General features: G+C 40.2%; 1 protein-coding gene across 2 annotated transcripts in view; it reads left to right on the forward strand.

Annotated features, from left to right (window-relative positions):
- LOC126473578 (arylsulfatase B-like) overlaps positions 1-13,943 on the forward strand; it is a 255,018-nt gene that overhangs the window by 192,528 nt on the left and 48,547 nt on the right. For both annotated transcript variants that reach the window (XM_050100724.1, XM_050100723.1), the window contains exon 3: positions 13,163-13,322. In XM_050100724.1, the coding sequence (XP_049956681.1) occupies positions 13,163-13,322 (160 nt within the window). The remainder of the gene's footprint in view (positions 1-13,162; positions 13,323-13,943) is intronic.

The raw sequence follows: 13,943 nt of genomic DNA on the forward strand, positions 1-13,943 counted from the left end.
TCTAGAGAGACGTCCTAGCACTCGTCCCAGTTGTACAGCCGACTTTGCTAGCGATGGTTCACTGACAAATTACGTTCTCATTTGCCGAGACGATAGTTAGCATAGCCTTCAGCTACGTCATTTGCTACGACCTAGCAAGGCGCCATTATCAAATGCTATTTATCTTGTGATGCATGTACCGTCAGACCGATGTTCACCGATTATGGATTGAAGTTAAGTATTCCAGAAGCTACGTACTATTTTTGCTACTTTAAGGACCTTGTCCTGTTCCAGACCTCACGCCAGCCTGCGTGAGCTTAACGCGTGCCCTTCGGCCTCCCGTCCTTGTGGATTGGCTGTCTTGCCAGTCCACAAAATTCCTTACTGGGACGACTTTTCTTCTGTTGTCGTATAGTTTCGTTCGCGTCAGTATTTAATGTTAACTGTGATATAGCTTACTTATTTCGGGATCCATCATGCAGCGCATGTAGGAGAGGACTTGGTGCAGGTGCTAATGACGCCTGTTCTATTTATTTCGCAAGCAGAACGAGCAAAAACGTCTCTTACCTTTTCCTCATTACTCCAGAATCGTCGTAGAGTCTTTTTCCATATACCGAGCGGGGTGGCGCAGTGGTTAGACACTGGACTCGCATTCGGGAGGACGACGGTTCAATCCCGCGTCCGGCCATCCTGATTTAGGTTTTCCGTGATTTCCCTAAATCACTCCAGGCAAATGCCGGGCTGGTTCCTCTGAAAGGGCACGGCCGACTTCCTTCCCAATCCTTCCCTAATCCGATGAGACCGATGACCACGCTGTCTGGTCTCCTTCCCCAAACCAACCAAATCTTCTTCCATAGTACAGGTAGGCGACCATTCAGATTTGACAGAATTTTGGAATCCTCCTGATCCCACAATTCTTTATTAAATGCTGCGCGTTTCGAAATATAATCGTCACACATAAGCTGTGGGACAACGTATAGAAATTATGAAATAAGTAACACATATCAGCATAGAGCACTGCATGCGCAATTATCTCAACCCATACTTGTAGACCGAGTTATTAGCTTCAACAATCTGAGTACATCGACTGTAAGAAGTAATATAATTCTTATGTTTTAAGGCTTGTATATGGTAGTACAGTGGTCAGTTACATGAATGCGAGCTGTAGCGTGTTCAACTGCCAAAGTAATAAACTATTCATACACTGACAGCGGCGTAAGCACTAACCAAATACAATTCGCAGCGACTAAGATTACTTTATCTGCAAAATGATGTGAGAAGTTTTGTGACAGAAGGTATTTAAACGCCGTCATTGGATGAAAGTTGAGTGGAAATAAAATGTGCATCGAAATATAGCAATGACACAGATAAACCTAAATGTTTAGGAAACGAACACCATATTATAAGAGTAACACAGTAGGTGAGAACTACTTAACTAACGAGAGTTATATATATATATATATATATATATATATATATATATATATATATATATATATATATATCAGCGCACACTCCACTGCAGAGTGAAAATCTCATTCTGGAGATGACATAAACATTAACCACAGGCAGTTCACATTAACGACTAAATATACGAAGATACTACTCCCTATACTAACCTATTCTCGTTTTAACATTTTATGGAATTCGTTTTGTAACTTCTTGTATTATTTTACTCACTGAATAGCAACTGACATCATATATATATATATATATATATATATATATATATATATATATATATATACAAACCTATTCTCGTTTTAACATTTTATGGAATTCGTTTTGTAACTTCTTGTATTATTTTACTCACTGAATAATACAAGAAGTTACAAAACGAATTCCATAAAATGTTAAAACGAGAATAGGTTAGTATAGGGAGTAGTATCTTCGTATATTTAGTCGTTAATGTGAACTGCCTGTGGTTAATGTTTATGTCATCTCCAGAATGAGATTTTCACTCTGCAGTGGATTGTGCGCTGATATCAAACTTCCTGGCGGATTAAAACTTTGTGCCGGACCCAGACTCGAAAGGTAATGAGTTCGAGTCTCGGTCTGGCACAAAGTTTTAATCTGCCAGGAAGTTTTATGTAATCTGTCGGTGTAGTTTACTACTTTGACAGGTTAACACGCAACAGGCATTGTGACACTCGCTTTCATTGAATTTAAAACTGTACTGCCATAAGATGTCTTTAAGACATGAGAATTGTGTTACTATATACAGTCCATGTGCTCACTTGTTGACCCTAAAAATTAAATCCACCTGTAGGTAAAAAAACAACTACACGTACAGTTTTTGTCACGATCATGTATTATGCTGGTATGTGTTACATATTTCATAATTTCTGTACATTATGGCTCATTTTATGTCTAACGATGACTTTTCGAAACGCCTAATACTCTTCTCCGAAAATATGTTCTCTAATTTTACGCAACACGGTTTTCTCGAGATCTACGTCGTATTTTTACAAAGAATTATCAATTAAATTCCCCCACGTTTTCCATGAAAGTTTCGTATGGACTACACCGACCTGTTGCGAAACTAGCAGCGCTTCTCTGAATTCACTTGTGGTCTGTTGTGACGCGTACTTGATGAGACCTTCAGACATTTCAGCGGTACTCTAGAATTGGCGGCATCGCGTCTTGCATGTTGCTTAATTTAAAGGTGCACACACTGTAGCAGAACCCTCCGAGCAAATCTTCCATGCGCTTTTCCTAATATAATTTCACCTGATGGTCTGAAGTAAGAATCTCTTCTATACGTTTAGATGTTGAGACAAGACCCAGACGCTCGGCGCTAACCTCATAACCAGAGTTTGTCGAGATCTTTGGCATTGTTACGGGCATTTATTCTCATTTAAATTTTGTTTCACTTTCCACACAACAATAACAACCAAAACACAACATTACGTACAGTCTGCTAAAAGTCTTGGCTATCATGTACACTTCATGCTTTATAATGTTACAATAAAAATTCCATTGTTGTTTGGGAAGATGAAGTCAATGATTGCCTGCAAATAGTTGCCAAGTTGCCGAACATAACAATTTCCAGTCAATTATTGATTCAATTGAAAGAGGGGACTCGGTCCGTTCCATCTAAACGCAGCCCGCACCGTTATGAACTGTGCCTTATTGTGCCTTGGGTCTGTGGCTTCGTGGTGTCTGCGCCACACTCGAACCGTAGCATCGTGTCTTACCAACTGAAAGCAGGACTCATCTGACAAGCATACAGTTTTCCAGTCGTCTAGGGTCCAACCGATATGGTCACGAGCCCACGAGAGGCGCTACAGGCGATGTCGTGCTGTTTGCTAGCAAAGGCACTCGTGTCGGTCGTCTGCTGCCACAGCCAGTTAATACCGAATTTCGCCACGCTGTCCTAACGGATACGTTCGCCGAACGTCGCACACTGATTTCTGGGGTTATTTCACGCAGTGTTGCTCGTCTGTTAGTGGTGACAGCTCGATGCTAACGCCGTTGCTCTCGGACGTTATGTTAAGACTGTCGGCCACTGCGTTGTCAGTGGTGAGGGGTAATGCCCGAAATTTGGTACTCTCTGCACGTTCTTGACGGTGTGGATGTCAGAATATTGCAGTGTGTTAAAATTTCGTCCGGTTTGGCCAATTTAGAAATTGTTGCAATCGTTATAGCTAACATTCTACCAACCGCAATGACTACAACAAGTAAATTTATGACTTTTTTAAAATTTAACAGTATCACTGAACTACAGAATGACACAACAAACAGATATGCAGCACAACAAGAAAAATATTAAAAATAGCAAAGCAGTAGTAAGGAATATGAAAAGAAATCCTGTATTACTGTGAACCTACGTACACCAGCGTTACGTGCTGAACGAAAGATACATAAAATATCTTGCAAACTGTGACTTGTATCAATAACTCTATATAACTCATAAGTAAAAAATTGAACATACTACTAAGAGATCTCGAATATACAACAAGAAATGTACCACCAGAAATGCACGTCCTTTGGCGAAAGCAGTAACAGATGTACAGATTACACCCAATCAAAGATTTGTCTCTTTTGACGCTGCAAATGTATGTGCCCATATTCCAGTACGGGAATCAATTGAGATTATGAAACAAAATCTTTTAACATAGGAGAACTTTATTTGTTAAAAACATTCTTGTTTCCAATTTCAGTTATTTAGGCATCTTCAGGTTGATCTACATAGAAAAGAGAGAACAAATACATCTATTTAAGAATGGCGATAGCGTTGTGCAGACTTGGATAACCTAAAAGCATGTTTAAACAGATCAAATACTGAAAGAGCAAATACCTTTATTAGGTATTTCTTAGAACGATCTTTTCGAGAGTGTAGCCAAACGGGCATCGTCGAATACATCACACCAACATCGCCTTCGTTAAACTCTGTAAAAACTAGAAATATAAAAGAGTAAAAACAGATAAGAAAATGCACTAGTGATCGAACATTCAGAAATGTAATTATATTGCCGAAGCCTTATGATAAGGCCTGACCCTTTCTGGATGGACGCGAGTGACTCCAAGACCTGTATAAAGCGTAACTTCTACGGCAGGAATTTACGAAATAATAATCTCGTTAAAGCTAGTTTTTCCCAAAATTATTTTGAATTCAATGAAAAAATTTACATCCAAGCAGATAGAGTAGCAATAGGAGGGTGTACAGCTGACACAGCAGAGATATACGAGGGCGGTTCAGAAAGTAACCTCCGATTGGTCACAGTGCGGGTTGTGGGGGCAGTAGCGACGCCATCTGTGCGTTCACGCACTCAACAGGTCAGTCGGCATCAAGCCGTGGTCGAGTGAACGTCGTACCTGCGCTAGTTTAGTTTTTGTGGCAGTTTGAAATGTGTGCTGCAATAGAAAACCCCGCCAAATGTGAAGTGCGTGCTGTCATAAGGTTTTTTACAGCCAAAGGATATTCTGCAGCAGCTATTCATCGTGAGCTTTGTGCCGTGTACGGACCAAGAGTTATGAGTGAAGGAGTTGTCAGTGAAGGGGTACGTTTATTTAAAAGTGGACGAGAAAACGTTCATGATGAAGAGAGGAGTGGTAGACCATCATTGGTGACTGACGAACTCGTTCAGACAGTTGATGCAAAAGTTCGTGAAAATCGACGTTTCTCAATGTCGGAGTTGTCTACTGGTTTTCCACAGATTTCTAAGACTCTCTTGTACGAGATAGTGACAGCAAGATTGGGTTACCCGAAGTTCTGTGCACGATGGGTGCCCAAAATTCTTACCGACCACCACAAAACTCAAAGAATGGCCTCTGCATTAGACTTTCTGTCACGTTATGAGGACGAAGGAGAACCATTGTTAAACAGAATCGTGACAGGTGACGAAACCTGGATTAAGTACGTGAACCCTGAGACAAAAGAACAATCAAAGATGTGGGCACATTCAAATTCGCCTACCAAACCAAGAAAAGCCCCGCAAGATTTTTCTGCCAGAAAACTGATGGCAACGGTGTTTTGGGATGCCAAAGGGGTGTTGTTGGTTGAATTCATGGAACGTGGTACGACCATTAATCAAGACGTGTACTGTGAAACAATAAAAAAGTTACGACGGGCTATACAGAACAAACGCTGTGGTATGCTGACTTCCGGTATCGTTTTTTTGCACGATAACGCCCGTCCTCACTCTGCTCGCAGAACAACGGCTCTTCTTGAGTCCTTCAAGTGGGACGTTATCAACCATCCACCTTACAGCCCAGACCTGGCGCCAAGTGATTATTACCTCTTCACGCATTTGAAGAAATGGCTCGGGTCACAGCGGTTTGATGACGACGAAGAGCTCAAAGATGCGCTCACAGGCTGACTCCAGGCACAAGCGGGTGATTTTTATGCAGAAGGAATTTCAAAGCTTGTGAAGAGATACGATAAGTGCCTCAATCGCTATGGAGACTATGTAGAAAAATAGTGCAAAGATGTAGTTGTAAGATGTATATATTAAAATATTTTTATTTAACTTGGTGTATTTTTTTAAATCAACCGGAGGTTACTTTCTGAACGGCCCTCGTATTTCTCAACACATTCGAAAGAAAAACTTTATAACTAACAATGGTCAACGTGTAATAAAATCATATACTATTATAGAAACGTAGACGGCACTTTGATGCTAATTGGTGCTAACAACGCAGACATCGACAATGTCGATCAGGCACTTAACAATCTCGATCCTAACACGAAATTTACATTGTAATTCAATAAACTTCCTTGACCTCAAAATTAGCAAAGATAACTGCCGCCACACATTTGACATACACATAAAACCTACCACCACAGATAATATAGTAAATGCCAACTCATTCTATCCTAAAACGCAAAAGCATGCCTTCTGCCACATAATGATTTACCGAATTACCAATTTATCTCTAGAACAATCAGATATACAAAAGAACAGAGAACACTTTGTAATACAGCCTACAAAAATGATTTTGATCCAAATATAGTATCAAAATTGCGCAAAAACTCCGAAAAACGAAATCCGTCACGATACGTAATGACATAATCTTACTAGAGAAACCTGAACAAAAAATAGAACTTCCTACGTATCTGCAATTTACCTACTACGAATGTCACATGAGATAAATGCACTATTTAAACCTGCACACATGCAACTGGCCTTCCTTAAAAATTACATTGTGATAACAAAGTTAGCCAGAGTGGTCGAGCGGTTCTAGGCGCTACAGTCTGGAATCGCGCGACCGCTACGGTAGCACGTTCGAATCCGGCCTCGGGCATGGATGTGTGTGATGTCCATAAGTTAGTTAGGTTTAAGTAGTTCTAAGTTCGGGACTGATGACCTTAGAAGTTGAGTCCTGTAGTGCTCACAGCCATTTGAACCATTTTTTATAAAAAAATTAGGTTGAATCACAACCACAATATCAGAGTACGACACTTCTGGAGTATACAGAATCACTTGTGACGATTGCAACAACCTCTGTACTGAAACTTCCTGGCGGATTAAAGCTGTGTGCCGGACCGAGACTCGAACTCGGGACCTTCGCCTTTCGCGGGTAATTGCTCTCTTATCTGAGCTAGCCAGGCACCACTCACGACCCGTACCCACACGTTTACTTCCGGCATTACCCCGTCTCCTACCTTCCCAACTTCGCAGAAGCTCTACCGCGATACTTACGGAACTAGCACTCCTGGAAGAATGGATATTGCGGAGATATGGCTTTGGGGATGTTTCCAGAATGAAACTTCTGTATTGTCCAAACCATATTTTAAGAAAATACTAGAAACTGTGAAAATAATCCACCTCATTCCATAAATCCTCTGACAACAGGACACGTACAGCACATCAGCATCGCAGGTTCAAAGGGGGTCGTTCTAAGGCACCTGGCCACAACAATCTGTCCTATGTAAAAGTCGAGTATGTCGGTCAAGTTCCCCATTTTCAGGCCTTATTGTCGCTTGAATGATTCACCAATCATCTCTGCTCCACTTACATACTTTCCTTACCGCATCACGTGATCACAACGCCATCAGTCAGCATTCAGTTTTGTGGTGAGCACAGGTCATAATGTTTGTGTGGCTCATCAGTGTTCATTATCTCAAAAAATTTCTTTTCTTATTAAATTTAAGCACAATACAGTCAGACAAGTGCGTTGTCTCAAAGACGTGTTCATAGTTCTTGCAAGCCGTGGGAATGAATGCAATCTGAATCGAAGGATCTTTATTTGGTAATTAGCTCCATATGAATTGATCGGTTAGTCAATCTGTATTGTCAACGTGGTAAATGTCATAGATGTGGTGTTAATATGAATTTGCCAAAGGGTCCGTCTCAGCGCTCTTCAGAGAACTAAATGCGGGGATGTCGTCGAGATGACGTACAGGCTACCAGGCCTTGATTCGAGAGATCGCGACTCAGTCTCTATGTCATGGTTAAGTCGACATTTTGTTTTTGTACGTGTCCTCCATCAAATCTCCCACGCATGAAACTGCGGTTTGTGAACGGACAGAAATAGATTGGTATTCTTGCTGCTGGAACATTTCTGCTGACTTAAATGGTAAAAGGCGCTACCTCATCTTACAGGTCCATCTTGACGAGTACTGATAGCAGAAGAGAGATCCTTTGGGGTACTGTATTTTCCAGAGTCTTATGTGGGTAATAGGAAAACTATATAGTTCCCAGCTTGTAAGTTAAATGGAATTGGGCGTAATTTTTTTCCCTTTGTTGGTGGTTGCGAGGAAATCTGGCTTGGGATTGTTTCGTATATGGCATTGCTTTTTCTTTAAATTTATATTTGTGCTTTCGTTATTTAGATTTTTTAAACTGGTTATTTCATTGTGTTATTCTATTATGTTTCACTGTTTTCTCTCTATCCATAACTGCTATTTTTGTTCATGTATTTCGGTCTCTCTGTCATGTTAACTTTTCTGTCTAGTAAGTTCCATTCTTTCTTTCGCAAAATTTGTTTTTGCTGTTTAATCCTTTGGTTGTCTTAATTGATATCGGTCTTCTAAGTAGAGCTATATACGAGTAGGTCCACTTAAGTTTTCGGTACCGGCTTTCGTTACTTTCGCAATTTTTCGTTATCTGTGTTGGTAATGCCTTTTGGTTTCTTGTACTGTTATCTGTTTTCTGCCAGTTCTTGGATTTCGGTATCGCTATCCGACTTTTCAGCTGAGGTATACAGTTCAGCAGATTTATTCGACACTAGTCATATTTAGATTGTTCTAATTTAGCATTTTCTCCATTATGTTCTACCATGTTTCTGTAATTATTTCGTTTTGTCTATTTTACTGTTATCGTGATTTTGGTGTTGCTGTTTCAGATTTCAATTTGTCCTCATCCAGACTCGTTATTTTTCCGAGAAGGTCCCCTCACATTTAATATTTGTTACTAAGAATTCGTGCTATTTTTTAACTGATGTTTATATTTTCGCGCCTTAGAAACATTCTTACTGAACGCCATTTTGAAATGATATACGTGTAGCATATTGGGGAATGATATGACATCAGTGGTGAAAGCCGACGGTTAGTATGGAACGTTTTTGTTTATCCGTTTTGTCACTCGCTGGCACAGCACACATCACACGCGCGGAAGTGCTTCGTCAGACCGTCGGCCGCTGCTGCTCCTAAGAGAAAGTAAGAAAGGGGAAGAAAAGGAAGGATTATCATTTAACGTCCTGTCGACACCTCGACATGAGAAGACGGAGCACAAGCTCATCACCCGTCTTTTTCAAATAAAAACATAAGATTTCCTTGTTGACAACGACGGCTTCGAATGCAGAAATTTGAGATATTACGAAGACTTAAGTTATACAAGAGGCACTGTCAACCACACTCTGTAGAAATACACGCACGGATAAGATCAAATGGCCGAGGGGAATGAAGTGAAAGGCAGAACTGATGCCATGTTGCTAGGAAATATATATGGGATAAAGATTCATTCCTTACCGCTGCGATGACCTTTCGCTAGCTACGGATACCACTGTTAGCCATAGCTGTGTTGAAGTTTGTGTTTGAGATGCAACAGGAGGGAAGAAACAGCAAGAGGCTTCGAAATTGTTGGCAGTTTCTATCTTAAAGAACTCTGTGTTTCTCTTGGAGAAGACATACGTTGGCCGACGAATTCGCTTGATGCAATGTGACGAAAAACCTTCTACGCACAAACGTGCTAGGCGCACAAATGTGATTATGATAAGTAAGTGATTTTTTTCGGTTGGTAATTGAGATCAGTAACCTTATTTGGAAAAACCAGTTATTTCTTGTACCAACTGAGTCTGAAACTGATACATTCAGTTATGGCATAGAACTTTATAACCATTATGAAACGCCACGTTAGATGCGTGCCGATCGACCGCAGAATTTTTGTCTTTCGTGGGCCATGTTCCTACCGTCTGAGCTATCCAAATGCGACTCACAACCTGCGTCACAACATTACTGCTAACAGTAACTAACTTCAAACATCACATGAGCACTCCTGTTCACCTTGTTGAGCTAACATGCGTGGAAGGAACGATATTGTGGAGAATGGGCTTAGGTGTTGTGATGTTTAAAGCTTTCCCGGCGTACTGATTGTGGAACAGTCTAGGTGTTGTTTCCAGAACTAAGTTTTCACTTGCCAAGACGTTTCGAGACAGCAAACTCCAATTACGGATGATAAAAACCTGTTTAGTGTCAACTCTCCCGCAAATGTTTCACCTCATATACTTCATTGTGTCACAGTTGGCGATCGTTTCATATTTCATCTACATGCCACCCCTACATACTCCCAGAATCACATCTATTCCACTTTCTTCCATTAATTTCTTCTCTCATTATTTCATCCCCCTCCCACTCTTCCATGCAACAAATGCAACAAATCTCTCTCAAAAGCCTATCCACATCCAGCTTCATTACGCCAATACTTGGAAGAAACATGGCGTTTTTCATTCTCCCATGCCATATTTCAACTCCAATCCCCTGTCACAGTTCGATTTTTCTTGCTTTCCACTCACTGGTGTATATGGAGCTGGTCGTCATGCCTCCCATCTGAGTCACCAACGCCATCACCATCCAGCGTACCATCGACGGCACAATGTTTTCCCACAAAATATCTTCAGGAGATCGGAATCGAATTGTTTTAGATAGCACCTATGTGTTTTCGCATTTCTCTGTTTTTGAAGCACATAGTCGCTTGACAGTCTGTACAAGTGGTCAATGAGACAGTCTCCGTCTGGGGCAAGGATAGAAAATAGTGAAAAGAAAGAAAATGGTTTCACAATCAGTCAGTTGCTCCAACCGGACGTTCTACGCCTGTATCCACGAAGCCACTGCTGAAGAAATATTTGCAGGCTGAAAGCTGCGCTTAGATGGACGTGTTTATCTCTTCTGCCTTGGATTTTTCTGTTCTTCGGGCACTTGTCTCAGTGAGTGTTTGATGCTGTAGTGGTCCTCAGTCACAATCAATGCTTGGTGCAAAACTCCACATCAGTCTATGCTGTGCAAGTCCCTACATTCCTGCATGGCTATTTCCATCTATTTGTAATTAAACCTCTATATCGTGGTCACGCCTTGGTCTCCCTTTACAGAATTTCCACCCCCCCCCCCCTCCACCACGCAGCATAATACCTCCATTATAAAACTGACTATTCTTTGAAGTCTCAGGATGCAACCTATCACATACTCCTTTTTTCAAGTTGTGTTATAAATTTCTTTTTTCACGATTCCGGATTAGTTCCCCTTCATTAATTATATGATCTTCCTGATTATTCTGCAGCGTCCCACTTCGAAATCTTTATTCACTTCATGAAAAAGTGAATGAGCTGTTACATTTTAAACTTGATGTTTAGAAGAAACTCAAATTTTATAGTTAATTATCTATATTTTTACTACCGTTTTTAATAGATTTGAAAATCTTAGAGTTTGATATACCTGTAAGGATGGTTTGTATGCTGTGCAAACTTCATCGAAGAACCTCTCTTACTTGTGACGAAAAGTGTACCTATAGCAACAAATGCAGCCAGCAGTAAGTGAAAAACGATGAAATTTCTCTGTGAAAAAATTATTATATTACCTTTATGAACTTCCATTGCTATGAGTGTGAATATTGCATCCTTTCTGGTCATTCTGAAAAAGTTTTATGAATTTATTTGTAAAAATATACACAGTGAATATTAAAATGTCCTATGGTTCCTCTCCTGCTCCAGGTCGGCCCGTTTGCCGTCCTACCCCCTTAACACTTAATTTTTTCTTTTCACCAAAATAAAAACCCATTGTCAACTGCATATTTTCTTTTTAATTTCACTTTAAATTTTCAGCAGATTAATTTGTCATCTTTAGAAATCCGACACCGGCTTAAATCATAAGTAATTCTGTGTTAAATAGGGGTCAGAAAATATAGACTACCCAAAAACAAAAAGTCAAAATAACAAAAAGTTTTTTAAACAATAGTTGATCATCAGAAAAATGTACAAGTTTGTTAAAAGTGTCATACATTTTTGGTAAGCAACTGTTGCACATTTATCTTTTACAAATTTTTTTATATTTTGTAATAAATGTTTTTAGAACTTTTTTATCGTCTTACACTTATTTGGCTTTTGTATACCCATGATATCAGCTTGTATTGTACTTCTAAAGATGACAGATTAATCTCTGGAAGCCGGTAAAGTCAGTGAAAAAATACTGATTTTTATTTCGCTGAAAAAAAAAGAAGACACAGCGCAGGTGATGAACAGCCGCCTAAAAAAGTCACTTATATTTATATTCTATTTTACAATATCAGTATTTTTACAAACTCTTTTTTTGTTACTGTCTACGTTTTATATCATGCGTGCTCTCAATGTCATCAGTCATTTTGATCCGTAATAGTGGAAAGCGCACGGGTTATTAATAGTAGAGACGACGAATTGGACATCTAGAATTCTTGTAGGACTCGGGAAAAGTTCAAAGCATTTGTAAAGAAAAAAGCATATAACACACGTGACATCTATACTAGATAGCTACATCACTAAAAATCAACAGTTTACTAGATCACAAAGAAATTTAATATTGTTGCAACGTATGCCGTGCTTATGAAATAGAATAAAGAGTCACCTTATTAAACAAAATTGAAGAGTCACTTTTCTGAAACCTCGTACTTGTCTCCTATTGCTAGACAGAAGTTTTAAATTTGGTTCAAGGGCAACTACAACCTTCGTCTGTATTGGTGAAAAAGCTTGGCATTCTGTGACATTACGCTCGGGCTCGGCTGCGCTTCAAACAACAAAGTGTCGACACATAAGGAGAAGTTCATTCATGCTGTCATAAAGCTGCATTGTGAGGCAATGATTTTTGGAGGACACTATTCTTGAAATGGACTTGTCTCCACAGACTCCCGACCTGGGGAATGGAATACATCTGGGATGAGTTGTACCGTCTGTTTCGCTCTAAACCCCAGCGCCCAACAGCACTACCTCCTCTGGTTTCGGCTCTTGAGGAAGAATGGGCTCCCACTCCTCCACAGGCATTCAGACGCCTCATTGAAAGTGTCCCCAGGAGGGTTCAGTCCGTCATAAAGGTGAAGCGTGGACACGACACATATTAATGTCCACTAACAGGTGTGTGGACACTTTTTATCAGGGACTGTATAATATGAGCAGTATAACTGTTAGATCTACTTCACAGTTTTGCGCTTTATTTAGCATGGAGCGTGAGCTCCCTATCTGAAGTAGGTACTACTGGAAGCTGTGTTTCCGCTTGCAGGGGTGGAATGACGTCAGCTTCCACGGCTCGGACCAGATCCCGACGCCCAACATCGACGCGCTGGCCTTCAACGGCATCATCCTCAACAACCACTACGTGCAGCCCGTCTGCACGCCCACGCGAGCCTCCCTCATGACGGGCAGGTACCCCATACACCTCGGTGAGTACCTGTCGTTTACGTCACGGACGTTGCCCGCCAGCTGGCGACGTTCAGTTACAAATGTAAATAGACAAGTAACGCATCCTGTTGTTAGGAAAAATGTCCTTTCACCTTTATATGTTCTTCTCACTAGATTCTGTCACTTCTTATTCACTGACCAATTCATAAAAGCTAGTACGAGGCGGATCTGCAGAAACTGGTACCTATGAGCACTCCGTCGTCACTGCTTGATACAAGTCAACTTCACATATTTTATAGAAAGACTAACTTCCACATGAAATAAACAAACCAAAAAATTTATCAAATTTTCTTGAGTGAACAAAGAGAATTTATTTAATTTAACCTTCCGGTAGGTGCGCCTTCTAGTCGGACGAAGGCCGTCGTGCGTATCTCGCAGATACCACTTACTTTTAACACACTTTATGTTTCTTTTAAGCATTAAACTTTTATCATAAAAGTAATATTAGGTATTATTCATGGGCTATACAAACAAAAGCAAGGTAAAAAACTTATTTAAAAATAAAGCTATGTTTCAAAACACACATTTTCTTCCCACAGCTTCTCGAGGTACTGATATTTACTTCCCTTGTACGAATGTCAAATTTATACAGGATTATGCTT

Source organism: Schistocerca serialis, chromosome 4, assembly GCF_023864345.2.
Source record: "Schistocerca serialis cubense isolate TAMUIC-IGC-003099 chromosome 4, iqSchSeri2.2, whole genome shotgun sequence".
NCBI lineage: Eukaryota > Metazoa > Arthropoda > Insecta > Orthoptera > Acrididae > Schistocerca > Schistocerca serialis.